Raw genomic sequence first — 17698 nt, 5'->3', positions numbered from 1 at the left:
CAGCCCCTTCGCCCCAGAAGGTTCGTGAGGGTAGGACGGCAGCACTACAGTCAGTCAAGAACATAGAGGACCGGATCAACCGGTAGCCATCGAAACACTCCACTACAACTACATCCCTGTCAGATGCTGAGTCGGACTCCATTGTGGCCCTGTTCCCCTCGATCACCCCGCAGACCTCTGACACTATTATCGGATGACTCTGGGGCCCTGCTGCGAGATCCCCCGACTTATGCATGGAGCTTCAAGACATGGCGTCATTCCCGGTGAGATAACTCTGAACACTTGCCTACGGGCTCTCTGGTGCAGGTGCCAGGGAGCTGACTTACCGTCAATCCCATCATGGGCGCAGTGGAGCTCACTAGACTTAAACGATGCAAAGCCCACCCCCCCCAACGAGCAATTGCACCTATGTTCACACTTGTATGAATATTGAAGTTTTGATAAAGGTTGGGTCAAACAGATGTTCTATGTTGGACCACAAATTTGGGGTATAGAACATGTTGCTTTGCCTGCCAAAAGATACTCTACTGCAATGGAGGGGGGAGAGGAGGTCGCAGCTGATTGCTGTAAAGTAAGATGGCATCAACGCCACACCAATACAAAATAGTGACATGGAATGTAAGGAGGTTGGGGTCCACTCAAAAGAGGCCTAGAGTTTTAGACCAACTACATCGCTGCAAGGCATCTACAGTCTATCCTCAAGCAAATCATTTACCATTACCTGAGGTGGCCTGGCTTGATCAAAATTAAGGGGCCAACTAATAGCCACCTCCTATTCAGGGTTTGCCAGATGCGCCGCCATCTGGATTAGAATGGGAATCCCTTTTCAGATTAGACACACCAAAATAGACACACTTGGTAGATATGCCTTTGCATTGGGATGTTTGACTGGAATACAGGTGGAACTGGGGAGCATATACAGCCCCAACACAGACCAAGATATCTTCTTGCAACGCCTTTCCTCAGTGCTAGCGGAATGGGTGCATGTGCCGTGGGTGATGGGGTAGACCAACATAGTTTTAGATATTACATTAGACCACTCACATCCACCACTTTCTCACACCAACCCAGTAAAGCAGGTGTAGGACCTTGCAGACATATGGAGAACACAACATGAGGGAATACTTTTTTTTTCTCCCCACCGCACGGTTTACCCACCCGATTGGAGCATATCCTCTGCTCGACCCAGTTGACGAAGCAATTCACGGACTCTACACACTGTGCTAAAACCTTTCCAGATCACAACCCACTAGAGGTTTCACTCCAATGGGGTTGTGTGCCGGCACCAATCCCCACATGGTGCATGCAACCAATTCAACTTGAGGTTGCACCCTTCCGCAGCGCTATAAACACTGCAATAACTGAGTATTTTACTACAAATTAGAGTACCACCTCCACCAAAGTAGTAGAATGGGACACATTCAAAAGTGGTTATCAGGGGAGTAGCCATTAAAACCATGCTGGGGGCTCTGAGTCAGATACTATGTGATTTGATAGATATCGAGGAGTGATTGAGTAAGTTGGAACGGGAGATGACTGCGGATTCTAGGTGCACTCCTGAGCTACTGGCAGCTAGAAAACATCATGTAGACCACATTGAGCACTGTGACTTTATAACTATAGAGCCTACACACACCGGATGTACGCAGACCAGGATAGAGCAGGGGCTCTACTAGCGCGTATGATGCAATCGCCTAGGACCCCTATACCAGTCCTTTAGGTGTTATTGCAATCTTGTAGGCTGAGCTACACTCAATTAGAGGTAAATAGGACATTTCAAGAATATTATAGGACTCTGTATGCCGCCACCTCCGCCCTCCCCCCTGCCCTCCGTTTGGCATTTCTCAACGACCACCGACACACTGATTATAAAATACTCAGCAAAGTCCTCGCACAGAGACTACTCCCATACCTTCCTAATCTGATTGACATGGATCAATGTGGTTTTACACCTAACAGGAGCACTTATTTAAACATTCGCCACATGTACCAGGTGATGGAGGTCTTGCTAGCGGCCTATTCAAGAGGGGGATGTTATTAACTAGATTTGCAGCAGGAGTTTGAACACTTGACTGGGAGTACCTATTTGCTACTCTCAAGAAATTTAGTGTAGTGGCTGGTTATACAAGATGGAAGTATTGTACTCCTGCTCTATGCCAGAGCTAAGACAGGCAAGCATATCTCGCCACCCTAGCAGATCTCCCAGGGCACCCAACAGGGATGCCCTCTGTCCCCGTTGCTGTTCGTTATTGCGAGGCAACCTCTGGCCCAGAGGCTGCAACAGGAGGGGGGCGATTCGGGGATTCCTGTCAGGGGTCAAATGCATACAGTGTCGCTGTATGAGGATGACATGTTGCTATGTGTGCCCGACATGAACGATGAGCATAAGCTGATTGGCTACGCCCTGGAACGATTTGGTGCTATCTCAAGCCTGAAAGTAAACCATTCAACGTCAATTGCATTTACCTTCCTTGAAGTCCCATTGGGAGTGCTTGAGGCCCCCATAGCCCAAAAAACATTCAGATATCTTGGAGTCCAAATCTATCGCTCTACAGATGACCTACTTGAAGGTAATCTGAACAAATTGATAACGGCATTGAGGTCACAGATCAAATTCTGGGCTTCCCTGCCCCCGTCAGTAGCTGGGCGCTTGGCATTAGCCAAGATGGTAATACTTCCTAGGTGTAGGAAGTTGGCTCTGTATGTGCTATTTCAAAGTAAGGAATAGCATGCACAGAGTCCAAGGGTTCCCCTTAGAGGTAAAATAGTGGTAAAAAGAGATAATACTAATGCTCTATTTTGTGGTAGTGTGGTCGAGCAGTAGGCTTATCCAAGGAGTAGTGTTAAGCATTTGTTGTACATACACATAGACAATAAATGAGGTACACACACTCAGAGACAAATCCAGCCAATAGGTTTTGTATAGAAAAATATCTTTTCTTAGTTTATTTTAAGAACCACAGGTTCAAATTCTACATGTAATATCTCATTCGAAAGGTATTGCAGGTAAGTACTTTAGGAACTTCAAATCATCAAAATTGCATGTATACCTTTCAAGTTATTGACAAATAGCTGTTTTAAAAGTGGACACTTAGTGCAATTTTCACACTTCCTAGGGGAGGTAAGTTTTTGTTAGTTTTACCAGGTAAGTAAGACACTTACAGGGTTCAGTTCTTGGTCCAAGGTAGCCCACCGTTGGGGGTTCAGAGCAACCCCAAAGTTACCACACCAGCAGCTCAGGGCCGGTCAGGTGCAGAGTTCAAAGTGGTGCCCAAAACACATAGGCTAGAATGGAGAGAAGGGGGTGCCCCGGTTCCGGTCTGCTTGCAGGTAAGTACCCGCGTCTTCGGAGGGCAGACCAGGGGGGTTTTGTAGGGCACCGGGGGGGACACAAGCCCACACAGAAATTTCACCCTCAGCGGCGCGGGGGCGGCCGGGTGCAGTGTAGAAACAGGCGTTGGGTTCGCAATGTTAGTCTATGAGAGATCTCGGGATCTCTTCAGCGCTGCAGGCAGGCAAGGGGGGGGTTCCTCGGGGAAACCTCCACTTGGGCAAGGGAGAGGGACTCCTGGGGGTCACTTCTCCAGTGAAAGTCCGGTCCTTCAGGTCCTGGGGGCTGCGGGTGCAGGGTCTCTCCCAGGCGTCGGGACTTAGGATTCAAAGAGTCGCGGTCAGGGGAAGCCTCGGGATTCCCTCTGCAGGCGGCGCTGTGGGGACTCAGGGGGGACAGGTTTTGGTACTCACAGTATCAGAGTAGTCCTGGGGTCCCTCCTGAGGTGTTGGATCTCCACCAGCCGAGTCGGGGTCGCCGGGTGCAGTGTTGCAAGTCTCACGCTTCTTGCGGGGAGTTGCAGGGTTCTTTAAAGCTGCTTCTTGAAACAAAGTTGCAGTCTTTTTGGAGCAGGTCCGCTGTCCTCGGGAGTTTCTTGTCTTTTCGAAGCAGGGGCAGTCCTCAGAGGATGTCGAGGTCGCTGGTCCCTTTGGAAGGCGTCGCTGGAGCAGGATCTTTGGAAGGCAGGAGACAGGCCGGTGAGTTTCTGGAGCCAAGGCAGTTGTCGTCTTCTGGTCTTCCGCTGCAGGGGTTTTCAGCTAGGCAGTCCTTCTTCTTGTAGTTGCAGGAATCTAATTTTCTAGGGTTCAGGGTAGCCCTTAAATACTAAATTTAAGGGCGTGTTTAGGTCTGGGGGGTTAGTAGCCAATGGCTACTAGCCCTGAGGGTGGGTACACCCTCTTTGTGCCTCCTCCCAAGGGGAGGGGGTCACAATCCTAACCCTATTGGGGGAATCCTCCATCTGCAAGATGGAGGATTTCTAAAAGTTAGAGTCACTTCAGCTCAGGACACCTTAGGGGCTGTCCTGACTGGCCAGTGACTCCTCCTTGTTTTTCTCATTATTTTCTCCGGCCTTGCCGCCAAAAGTGGGGCCTGGCCGGAGGGGGCGGGCAACTCCACTAGCTGGAGTGTCCTGCTGGGTTGGCACAAAGGAGGTGAGCCTTTGAGGCTCACCGCCAGGTGTGACAATTCCTGCCTGGGGGAGGTGTTAGCATCTCCACCCAGTGCAGGCTTTGTTACTGGCCTCAGAGTGACAAAGGCACTCTCCCCATGGGGCCAGCAACATGTCTCGGTTTGTGGCAGGCTGCTAAAACTAGTCAGCCTACACAGATAGTCGGTTAAGTTTCAGGGGGCACCTCTAAGGTGCCCTCTGGGGTGTATTTTACAATAAAATGTACACTGGCATCAGTGTGCATTTATTGTGCTGAGAAGTTTGATACCAAACTTCCCAGTTTTCAGTGTAGCCATTATGGTGCTGTGGAGTTCGTGTTTGACGGACTCCCAGACCATATACTCTTATGGCTACCCTGCACTTACAATGTCTAAGGTTTTGTTTAGACACTGTAGGGGTACCATGCTCATGCACTGGTACCCTCACCTATGGTATAGTGCACCCTGCCTTAGGGCTGTAAGGCCTGCTAGAGGGGTGTCTTACCTATACTGCATAGGCAGTGAGAGGCTGGCATGGCACCCTGAGGGGAGTGCCATGTCGACTTACTCGTTTTGTCCTCACTAGCACACACAAGCTGGCAAGCAGAGTGTCTGTGCGGAGTGAGAGGTCTCCAGGGTGGCATAAGACATGCTGCAGCCCTTAGAGACCTTCCTTGGCATCAGGGCCCTTGGTACTAGAAGTACCAGTTACAAGGGACTTATCTGGATGCCAGGGTCTGCCAATTGTGGATACAAAAGTACAGGTTAGGGAAAGAACACTGGTGCTGGGGCCTGGTTAGCAGGCCTCAGCACACTTTCAATTGTAAACATAGCATCAGCAAAGGCAAAAAGTCAGGGGGCAACCATGCCAAGGAGGCATTTCCTTACACTAGGTTATTGTATTTTTTGGTGAACCTCCCAGTTTGAATACCAAGGTCTATTTTCAAAACAATGAACACCTTAATGACAGAGTTATTATGGGCCACAGGGCGCTGCCGTATCAGTCTTAAAAAACTGCAATTGCCCACAGGGGGAAGGAGGGATGAGGGCGCTTGATTTTCTGACATACTGTATTGTGGCACAACTACAATGGCTGGCCTACAGGTTAGCAGGAACAAACCTACAGGAGATAAATTACACACAGACCCAACTAGAAAGTGGAGAACTTCAATCCCTGCAATAGCAAGGGAGACTGCAACACACTAAGCGGCTGCCCTTACAGTTGCAAAATGCGCTGTGGTATTGCCGGATGGTGCTCAGGTTAACCAAGACCATGGCCTCATATGCACCCAACATGTGTGGCTTTCCCACCTCAGCTGAGGTGCTATCTATGGCAAGGCTGAGGAATTTAGAAGAGAGTGGTTCCTCGAACTTGGGGGACCTGTTCAGTGAGGGCTACCTCCTCTCCCATAGTGAGCTTATTGCCCAAACCCAACTACCAGACACCCAATTTCTATTACAAGCCAATCTGTTACATTTTATACGCCACCAATGGACTACCTCCGGGACAGAACCCCCAGACTCATTCCCTAATACCGACACTCTAAGACATGAGGTTAGAGAGGCACGTGATCAAATGGCTATACAAATCACAACGCTCGCACTATCGTATAGAGCTGTGCCCTCTGCGGAAAGAATGGAAACAGATTTATCCCACCCCTTGCGCAATAAGGAATGGACAATCCTTAAGGAGCACGCATTCCAGATCCCCTGCAATGCACGATTCAAATGTATCCAATTTACCATCTTCCATAGAGCCTACTTGACTACTCAAAGAGTACACTCACTTTTCCCAGCTGTCACATTCACTTGCCCCGGTGTAAAACAGAGGATGCGGATCTATTCCATATGCTGTGGGCCTGTGCGTCTTTGAGACAATACGGGAGTGGCGTCCGCAGCACACTCTGTGACATCACTGAGCTCTCTTACTGGGACTCAGTCGAACACTACATACTGGACCTGTATCCTAGACCAGCAAGGGTGGGTGTGAGTACTAGATTTGTTGACCTAGCGCTTATACTAGCCAAATGGTTAATTACAATTTGCTGGAAGTCCCCTAATCCCCCGTCAGTCCAAATATGGAGAACGGAATTACCCCGCTGGGGATGGGGGGGCAGAGGGCGCTGCCATGTATAGAGAGGAACACAGAGGACTGAGGAAATGCTCCTTATCAGCGGAGCAGCAGATGTTACTTGAGCACTTCCGACAGAATGAGTTGGGGGACGACGACACCCAGGAGCATTTAGAGGGCACAGGCACCAACCAGCCAACCTGAGCTGTAATACTCTGAGAATGAAACTAGCGAATCCCATAATCATCCCGCACCATACCAATTCTAAGTTCTAAACAGGGTGGTCTTCCCCCCTGGTGACCTCCCCTACCCCCTCCCTCGCGAAACGACAGTCATCGATATTATTATGAAAGGAGCACTGGGTAGTTCAAGGCAAGTTTGAGGGGTGGTGGGGTAGGGGGTTGTTTAACGCAGTTAATTAGCACCAGATAATGATCTATGACAGTATACCAAGGGTTGTGTCATATCTAAACAGAAATGGGAAAATAGCTGCTTAGTACTTGGATACATATTGAACAGCAGAATGGAATGCTAGCACATGTTCACGCTTTACTGGCTAAAGAAAAACATTGGAGCGGTCACTCATGGAGAAGCAAGTATTGGGGACAACTGCACAAACAGATAACAAATGATTACTGCTGGCAATTTTTAAGAAGCAGAGACAATAATGTCAGTAGGACTGTCTTGTCTATGATTCATGTACTTACTCTTAATCCTCTTGCTCGCTTAAAAAATGTTTAGCTGGCAACTAAGTCTACATAATTGCGCAGCATCTATATACAGGCAAATATATCCAATGTACCGATGTATAGAAATATCATGACTACAATGTAATGAAGCTGCACCAACATGTTTTGTCAAACAGCTATGTGGGTGCCCTTGCATATGCTCACAAAGCATTATTGTCTCAACAGTCCGGTTCGACGAGAAGGGCATTTTGCCCACTCTATCTAGCAGGACTTTCTGGTTTAACCCTCTACTAAACAGGTACTGCTTAGATAGCTATTCAAAAGGTGAGGAATATGCAAGCTAGGAGTAGAACAAGTTACTTACCTTCTGTAACGATCTTTCTATTGGAGACTATCTAGTCACAGATCTTTCACAGACTCTCTCATCTTCCCCCTTCTGTGATAGGATTCTGCCCATTAATGAGATCCCAAGTCTAGGAATCCACCCACGAGTGTACTAAGTTGCTTTTAAGCCTCTAAATCGGGTGCGTGAACAGTCTCAAAAGCAAATGATGTCAGCGAGTGCCTTTATGTGCCCTACACGTCATTTCCAGAGTGGTGTCAGTGCTGAGCCATACAGCGCCACCTTCCGGTGCGCATCCATACTACAAAAAACACTTATGTATCCAGTCTGATGCCTGGGGAATTTCTAAAAGGTGGGGAACCTGCAGACTATGAAGAGAAAGTGCAGACCCTGTAGCAGAAGTGAGACTTGTCAGGATGTTTAGCAGTTCATTCTAATAAGACCAAGCCTTTATCAGCCAGGGTTTTGGTATACACAGATGAGCTTCATTTGGTGAACTGCCACACATTTGTAGAATTGATCGTGGACTTTGAGCCAAAGGGAAGAACATTATACTTGATGTGGGCCTCACCTATCAACAACCTGAGAACTTTTAAGAGTTTTTGTGCAATTGGAATGCAAAATGTATCATGAAAGGAAAGGACATACAGCCCCATGTGTTTGGTGTAGATCCAACATTCTGAAATTCTCATGCCTTATTCCTTTTAGGGTGGAGCCTGCGCTAGCACATGCATCTCGCTTGAGAGAATCTTTTGTGGCCAGTACAGAGCTTGTAGCATTTGTTGGTTTGCATGGCACTCTTTACAGACATGTAATTCGTCAAGGCACACCTGCCATCACTTCCGTTTCTCCGTGTGGTGTGGAGCAGGGATCAAGCACTAATTAATTCAACTTAATTAGTACCCATTCACCGCTCCCAACGTGATTGAGGTACTATTTGTTGTTTTTAACTTCGAGTACACCGCAAACCGAAGGCTTGTGACTATCAAAAACGTGCCCAGCAGGCACAAAATTTCAAAGTTTTATTTTTTAAAGCTAACTTTCTTTTATTTTGCCAAGTCGTCTTTTCTCAGTTTCTCCTCAAAGTTTTCTTTTGATTTTGCTTATGGGCGCTGTTGTCAAAAGATGACAATTGTACAAAATATGCAAGACCTATTAAATTGCAAATGCTTGTTTATGTTTTACAGGAGTTAGATAGTAAATGGCTATGAATTTGTGTTTCAGACATTTCTATTGAGACAGAAAATAACAGGATTAATTCCCTCTTCTTTTTGGTGAGCTGAGAACTGTTCATAGCGTGTTTCTGCAGAAGCAGGTTGATTTTTGGCATAACTGAAGATAAAACAGCACTTTAGTTAACAGCTGGAGGAGACTTTAACCTCAAGGTGCAGGTACATGGCAAAATATTCAGCACCCATAAGTTTTTTGTAATCATTCTTTAAGATGCTTGAAATAAATCCTATTCTTCTCTGTACTCCCCCCCCCACCCCCCAACCCCCACCCACTTATCAAGAGAGGGCAAAATGGAGATAAATGTGTTTCTCAAACACAGATTTTCCTGCTGTCGCACAGATATGCTGTCCATCTCTTCCTCTAGCTCGTCTTCAATGAGTAAGGGGTAGATCTGCTGTGTCTGGTTGCCATCACTGGTCTTGAACACTCTGCTGCTAATACCTTTTTCTTCTGGTTTACAGTACAATTTGTAGAAAGTCAATCAGTTTATTTTTCAGTGCTTCCAGTTCAGATTTTCTGGCAGTACATTTCTTTGCAGCCATGATTACTGAAAAGCAAACTCTGATGTGTTAGGAAAATGTCTAATATTCTGTTGCATGTCTGTCTTGAGGTCTTTTAAAGGCAAGCCTGGAAGGTCTTCTAAGAGACAACCTATGAAAGTATTTATACCAGTGTTAGAGAAGCCAACTGTAACTTTGAGGATACGACTGAACATCATTATTTCTCGGAAGCCTCCACATAATCTATGGAAAGATGCAGTTCCAAGTACAGAAGCAACAGAAAGGGCAACAGTTTAAAAAGTCAGGCGTAATGTACCAAGTTATTTGATACCTTACAATCTTATTGGTACTAAATAAGAAATTAGCAGGACTATAGCAGCAGCCTATAACTTAGTACTCGCCAATGTGGATGCCAGACTTTCCCACAGCAAAAACAACAATTTAGCTTTTTCACTGTTGTAATATGTAAAACACAGGCATCACTTCTTAATATACCCTGCCTTAGGGTTTGCAAAGCCTGCCTTAGTGGTGACTTGTATACATTATGAAGCGAGGACTTGGGTTTGCCATTACCATAAATGGCAAAGTTGAATTGGCAGTTTACAACAGCCTTTCAGTCTGCAGTGGCAGACTAGGAGCCATGTTTTACCCTGGTCACGCCCATGGTGGCAAAACCAGTGCTGCAGTCCCCGGGGTGACACTCTAACTTATAGGCCCAGGGTACCATGGGTGACATATATTAGGGTCTTTCAAGTAAGTTAGCGTATGCTAATAAGGTATACGTAAACAAACATATGCCATTGACGGTCAGGGCACAAGCAAGGCTGCTTAGCATGCCTCATTGACCTTTCAGATTCAAAACACTAGCAGCATCAGTCCAAAACTTTGGGGGTGACCATACTAAAGAGGCATTGCCTTCAAAAATCACATGAAGCCTACATGTATATAACAAAGTCTTTTGGAAAATAATTTGATTCCCTCAATGTTTCTACTCAATCACACAAAGAAGATACATGAACACACAGGCATTTCTAGCTAGTACCCAGGATACTTTTTCATAGCACAGACTACATTTAATAGGCAAAATAAATAATTGAATGTTTAAACATGAGTGATCAAAAATGTATACTAGGATGCAAAATTAACCCCTCAAAGATGAAATGGGCACTTAGTTGTACATTTTCGTACCTTTGCAACTTTATGACTTGCAGCCGTCTCATGTGAAGTATTCTTCAACCCATCTTTCAGTTGCGTAACAAACAAATCATAACCTTCAGCACTCGAGACATCTACTTTCTCTACGCAAGCGGATAACAACTGCTGAGCCTGTGAATATAAATTCTTTAACTTTATAACTTACTCGACTGTAGGGAGAAATTCTTTTTTTCATAGCATTCAATAAAGAACAAAATCAACAGGCAATTTAAGTTTTGAAGTTGTCAAAAAAACTTCAGACCTTGGGTCATTATACCAAACAAGTAAACAAAACAACAGTTACGAAGTAAAATGCAGCAAAAAGACTGAACATGTTTATAACAAGTCTGAAGAAATGTACATAAATTAGCATGGGTGATATAAAAGAGAGATGTGGGAAGAGAAGAAATGTAAAGTTAATACTTAGTGTCAAATTCCTATTGTCGAAGCCCAGAACATATTGCTGTGGTCAAGAATAAACACATTTTTGAGTTTATTTTGTCCCCTGGTAAAGTAGCCTTGAAGTGCTACCCCTTTGGCTGCCAGCTAACATTACTACAGTATTGATATGTTTAAGACGATTTTAAGCCTCTAAGGCAAAGTTGGTATCCACATGCGAGTTGTGGAGACTTTTATATACGATTCATTAATGCAAAGCCTTAACTATTAGAGTGAGAGCTCCAATGAAATAGTTAGTTGTGAGCTCAGCTTTCATTACTGACAATAATTCCACCATAAACCAACAGTTATCCGCCTTCCTTTTCTTCACACCCACATATCCCACAACGAGAATCGTCCATCCAGAAATCTTTGATACGATATAGATAGAACACCAAAGCTCTTTTTGGGTCAAGACGGTGGAGTCTCTCCTCCTCATGAGATGGATGTGGGGGTGCATAAACAGTAGGCAAGGTGATAGACTGGCCTACATGAAAAGGTGTTACCACTTTGGGAAGAAAGGAAGCCCTGGTACAAAGCACCACTTTGGCTGCATGCACTGCTAGGAATGGTGGTTTCGAAGAAAGAACCTGAAGCTCACTTACTCTGTGAGCAGAGGTGATGGCAATCAAGAAAGCTGTTTTAAGCGTTAAGAGCCATAAAAGGACAGTTATGGAGTGGCTCGAAAGGGGTGCACACGAGATATGTGAGGACCAAGTTCAAATCCCACTGGGGCATGATGAACTGGAGGGCAGGAAACATGAGTGAGGCCTTTAAGAAACCTCCCAACAATGGGAGATTCGAAAAGAGAAGGTTGGTCTGGTAGCCTTGAGAAGGCAGAGATGGGAGACAAATATCCCTTCGGGGTGTCCACAGTAGACCCCTGCAGGGCAAGAGAGAGAATGAAAAGGAGAACCTCGGAGAAAGGTGAGGAGAGGGGATCAACAGGTTTGTTGATACACCATGCCACAAATTTCTTCCAATGACAGACTTACAACCGTTTTGGTGGAAGGACGCCTGGCTGCCATGAGCACATTACAGACTTCGGGTGGAAGGTCAAAAGCTGTCAACTGTCACCGCCCAATCTTCACGCAAGGAGGCGGGGACTGAACAGGTTCGAGTGGATAACTGTCCCAGCTGCTGCAACAGAAGATCCTCCCAAAGGGTCGCCCGGAGCACCAAAAGGTTGATGTGGATCCCAGACTCCGTCGAATACCAGAGGCCTCTGATCTCTGCCTCTCCCATGTGGTCGCCCCATCCCAGGAGTAATGCATCAATCACTCCTGTGAGATCTGGTTAGGGAAGGGAGAGGAATCTGCCACTGACCCAATCTGGATTCGACAACCACCACTGCAAGTCTTTCTGAGATCCCTCCGAGATCTGAACCATGTCGGAGAGATTCCCATGATGCTGCGCCCACTGGAACTTCAGGTCCCACAGCAGAGTCCGCATATGCCGTCTGGCATGTTGAACCAGCAGGATGCAGGAGGGCCATGAGGCCCAGCAGCCGCAGAGTCATTCTCACCTAAATCCAGGATAGAGGCTGAAACATCGGTATCACAGCCCGAATATCCTGGACTCGCTTTTCGGGAGGATAAGCCCGAAACTGCAGTGTCCTCAGAACAGCTCCGATGAAAGGGAGCGTCTGAAAGGGAGTCAGGTGTGACTTCGGCACATTGATAGTGAACCCCAGAAAATGCAGGAGGTTCGCCGTAGTCTGGAGGTGGGAGACTACTTTCTGGGGCATGTCTGCCTTCAATAGTCAGTCGTCGAGGTAGTGAAAGAATGGGACCCCTAACCTGCGAAGATGAGCTGCAACCACTACCATCACCTTTGTGAACATCCGAGGGGCACTGGTAAGGCCAAAGGGGGGCACGGTGAACTGAAACTGCTCGTGATCTACTACGAATCGTAGGTAATGTAGGTGGGCCGGCAGGACGGGAATATAGAAATAGGCATCCTGCAATTCCAACGCAACCATTCAGTCTCCAGGGCCCTTGTGGAAGAGATTGAGGGACCAGAGGTCTAGGATAGGGAGAAGACCATTGTCATTTTTGGGCACCAGAAAGCAACGGGAATAGCAACCATAACCTACTTCTGGCGCAGGGACCCTTCGCTATGGCTCCCTTGGCCAGGAGCACCTTGACTTCCTCACGGAGAAGTGCCAAATGATCCTCTGACAGGTGATCGAATGATGGTAGCATGGCTGTGGAAATGTATTGAAGGTGAGGGAGTAGCTCCTTCGAACGGTCTGTAGAATCCCCCTGTCCATGGTAATGGATTCCCAAGTGGGGTAGATGATGGCGAATTCTGCCACCAACTGGTCCCTGATGTCCCAACGGACTAGGAAGGGTTTGAGGCAGAGGAGGGGGCGGGTGTGGACTGGGCAGCCTGCTGACTCCCTGATCCAAGAGATCAGTGGATCCCGCGTCCACGCAGGGGCTGTGCAGCACGCACGGTTTGGTGCCCGGTTGAAATCGACACGGTTGGGTGCCCTTTCTGTAGCCACAAAAAGGAGCGATAGGCAGACTGAGTGGGGCGAGGAGCGGCTGCGAGGCCAAGGGACCGAGCCATAGCCTGGAAATCCTTAAAACGCTTGAGCGCAGAGTCCGCCTTGTCTCCGAAGAGACGAGTGCCACTAAAGGGCATGTCCATCAAAGATTGCTGGGCATCCCCCGAAAAGCCAGATGTCCTCAACCAGGCATGGCGTCTCAGTGCCACCGTCGATGCAACCGATCTGCCTAGTGAGTGGGTCGTATCCAGTCCACAATGGATCATGAACTTGGCTGCGTCTCCACCATCTGTCATGGCTTGGGAGAGAATGTTCTGGGCCTCTTCCGGAACTTGGGGCAGCACTGGCGCGACCGAATCCCAGAGAGTACGGGAATAGCGGCCCAAAAGGCACGCGGTGTTCACGGACCGCAGCGCTATGCTGGCAGAAGAAAACATATTCTTCCCTAAGTTGTTCAGTCTTGATTCCCTGTCCGAGGGAGCGGAAGGGAATGTGCCAGAGGATGAAGAAGCCTGGATGACAAGACTCTCAGGAGTAGGGTGTTTGGTAAGGAAATTTGGGTCATTCAGCACAGGCTGATGGTGTCGTCCTATTCACAGGAGCCCCTGTGCTGGGTTTGGACCAGGTCCCCAGGAGGATGTCTAAGTGGTTCATTGAAGGGAAGAAGGGGTTCCAAGTTGAAGGACCCAGGGATAAGTACTTCGGTCAGGAAGTTAGGTCTGACTTTCACAGAAGGATGCTCAAGGTTCAAAACCTCAGCCGCCATTCTCACCACCATAGAATAAGATGCTCCCTCCTCCATAGCCACAGTACGGGGAGAGAATATGCCAGTGTCAGAGGAGGTTTTCAGCCCACTGGCATCACCCAAATCCTATACCCAGTCCAGTTCAGGTTCAAGTTAGTCTTCAAAAAGGGTTCAGCAATCCCTCTACACTATCTCCGTATCCATACCCATAGTAATAGAGCTCAGGTTCAACCTTGGGCACCTCAGAGCCCATGGAAAACAGAATTATCATAGAGCGACGTCGTCCCGGCTCATCGGGAATGAGGATAGGGTCGACGTAGATTGTGGGCCCAATCGGCACCAGGGAAGGTCGGGTTGGCAAGACCGTTGTTGTGATGGATCCGGAAGCAGGTCCTGAGGTGTCTTCCGGAGTCAGGACCAAACTCCCAGACTTTTAACCCGAGGGGGCCCTCACCAACTCGCCTGGGCCCAAAGGCACTGAGAATAGGTTGGCCTGCCTAAATATGAGGCGCATAGATCTCCTTTAGTTAGGCAGGGGTAGCCCTGGCTGCCGGAAATATGAGGAGCAGCTGAGCGGACCTAGACTGAGGCGGCAAGTACTGAGGCCTAGAGCGTCGACGCTCTTCCCACGTTGTGTTGTGCAAGCGAAGGGACAAAGTCGAAGAACGTTTCGCCTTCTTCGACTTCCTCTTCTTACCCGAATGTCCAGATTACTTGGATGAAGCATGGAGGTGACTCCGCGACCAGTCTCCTGACTTTCCTCTCAAACGGGAAAGGGAACAACGCGGAGTCGAGTGTCGGGCCAGCAAGAGCTTCAAGGACCACTTCCTCAAAGCTTTCAGGTTCATGACCTGACAGTTGGATCACGACTTCGGGTCGTGGTCGCGCTACAAACACCAGAGACACATGAGGTACGGATCCGTCACCAACATCATGCAGTGACAGGAGTTGCAGGGCTTAAACCCAGTCTTACGGGACATCCTTTGGCGCATCAAAACTCGTCGAAAACTAAATCTGCAAAATGTCGCGGTTAGTCAAAAAATGAATGGGGTAGCTCTTCTCAGGATCTGCACGTTGGCTGGCATGGAAAGAAAACCGTGACATCATGGCGACCAAGACACAGACGGCGCCCACGGAGTCAACCGACGCCACCTAGGGATACTGCGCGAAGAAAAATTCTCCGGATCCAGTCTGCCACCTGGGGAAATTCAAAAGGTAAGAAATCTGCAAATACAATTCTCTATCAGATAAACCTTTTTTGATGCATGCTTTGTTTTTTACTCTAACAGGTTAATAATGGGTAATCAGTGTAAAACCATTGTTGGCAATAATATGGGAAACATAAAATAGATAAATTAAGTGGCAGATACTTAACCCCTTGCTCGCGTCGGATGATCCGGGCGGCTTCCCACGTCGCGGTGGGCAAGTCTGTCGGACGGCTACCGGCTGTCCTAGCACCCACCCACGGGTGAAGCACTGGCGATCTGACCGTGGGCCACCCCCTGCACTCCCCCACCAAGGAAGGCAGTGGAACAGCGTCAGCACACACCAACGTCAGCGCACACCAACATCATTAGAAGCTGCTGCAACATGTTGGAAGCCATTTGCTTTCAGCGTGTCTTTGTAGAAAGAGGTAAGTTTCTCCTGGTGATGGGGGTTGCGTGAGAACAAAGAGGCATAAGGGGAAAGGAAGGGGTTTTCTGAATGAGTATTGCTGTTGACTGAGAATTCCTGTTGCACGACTGTGTCGTAATGGTGCAGCAGGAATGCCCACTAGACACCAGGGATTTTATGTAATGTGCGAGTTTCAATAGTAGGGGAGCAGCCCCTCTGGCAAGGGTCGCTCCCCTTTTTTTGGGTGGGGGGCAAATACTTTGGCCACTTCTGCCTCCCTTGGGGCAGTCAGCATGTTGTTAACATGTTTTTTTAATCTTCCTCTGACCAGGTTTTGAGACTGACTCTGCATCTGAGGTAGAGAAGGAAGTGCAAGATTCTGGCAGTAAATTTTCTGTCAGAAAGGAATCATCTGATGATGAAGCCACTTTCAGTGTACATGAAGTGCCTGTTTTAGAGGAGGACACTGATGTGCCGATAGTACAGCAAGAGGCATCTGGATTGCAGCCTGGGGCTGAAAGGCTTCCCATTGGAAGAGCTGAACTCTGGGTTGCCCCAAACATGGTGCAGCCAGCGCTGCCTGCTTTAACTGGTGTCGTAGGGTGTAGAGTGAATACTGAAAACTTTTTCCCTATAACTTTTTTTCACTTTTTTATGGATGATGTATTTTTGGGTGAGACTGTTGAACAGACTAATTTGTATGCTGAACGATATTTGATGTACAACAGTGCCACACTTAAGCCCCGCTCTAGAGCTACCCGGTGTATTTCAACAAATCTGGAAGAGTTGAAGAAGTTAAGTTTAACTTTTTGGATGGGCTTGATAAGCAAGCAGTCACTGTCTTCATATTGGTCTACCAGTGACTTGATGGCAACAGCCATATCTCCTGCAATCATGAATTGTGATCGGTGTTTGCTTCTGCTTCGGATGATGCATTTTGTTAATAGTAGCATTGCCACTAGATCACCATGATTGTAATAGTCTCATTTTCTAAACTTGTCCTTGATCACTTTGTAGATCGATTTTCAGAGATCTATGTTCCAGGGAAAGAAACAGCTGTGGGTGAGTCGTTGGTCCTGTTTAAGGGTTGGTTGGTTTTTAGGCAGTACATTCCTAGCAAGAGAGCACGTTATGGAATTAAGATGTATATGCTGTCAGAGTAGGACAGGATTTGTCTATAATTTACAGGTCTACACTGGTAGGGATTCCACTATTGGCACCCCCCATGCAATAGGCAGCCTTGCTGTAGTGGAATAGGCAAGTGTTACTAGAGTTGGAGTGGTGGAGGATATGGCTAGATTGAAATATCGGCACTTTGCTGATCACATTCTTTCCACACCCAAAAGAAAACAATCCCTGTAAGCGATGTAGAGTCTGTATGTGAAGAGGCATGCGGAAGGAAAGTCGGATTAACTGCCATGACAGTCCTTTTAAACCTGGGCTGTGTGTGTCCGCTTTTTTTTTCCAAATGTACCATACGAACAATAATTTTTGGGAGCACCCGTGAGCCTTGTCTGGTCTGCATTGTTTTATATTTTTCATTCAGTTTCACAGTTAGTATTAGTGTCATGTATTTAGTTAGAGTTGTTGTGTTTGTAGTTTTGTATTTACTTACAGTAGGTTTGTGGTTTCTTTTTAGTTAAAAAAGAAATTGGATGGTGTGCGTGGACTGGCGCTTGGCTAGTGGTGTGTGTGGACTGGCGGTGTGTGCGGACTGGCGCTTGGCTGGTGGGGTGTGTATGAGCTGGCAGTTGGCTGGAGGGGTGTGTGTGTGTGTGAGCTGGTGGTTGGCTGGAGGTGTGTGAGAAATGACTTGCTGCTGGTCACTAACACTCTGCTAGCCAAACGCCAGTCCACACACCACATCAGCAGGTGTTAT

General features: G+C 47.4%; 1 protein-coding gene across 4 annotated transcripts in view; it reads right to left on the bottom strand.

Annotated features, from left to right (window-relative positions):
- The window catches only part of BIRC6 (baculoviral IAP repeat containing 6), a 1722273-nt gene that overhangs the window by 1645776 nt on the left and 58799 nt on the right, over positions 1-17698 (bottom strand). For all 4 annotated transcript variants that reach the window (XM_069234691.1, XM_069234693.1, XM_069234692.1 and 1 more), the window contains exon 3: positions 10505-10642. In XM_069234691.1, coding sequence (XP_069090792.1) covers positions 10505-10642 — 138 coding nt within the window. The remainder of the gene's footprint in view (positions 1-10504; positions 10643-17698) is intronic.

Source organism: Pleurodeles waltl, chromosome 5 (assembly GCF_031143425.1).
Source record: "Pleurodeles waltl isolate 20211129_DDA chromosome 5, aPleWal1.hap1.20221129, whole genome shotgun sequence".
Lineage (NCBI taxonomy): Eukaryota > Metazoa > Chordata > Amphibia > Caudata > Salamandridae > Pleurodeles > Pleurodeles waltl.
The sequence above is the reverse complement of the archived record's forward strand: the minus strand, read 5'-3'. Positions and strand labels throughout refer to the sequence as shown.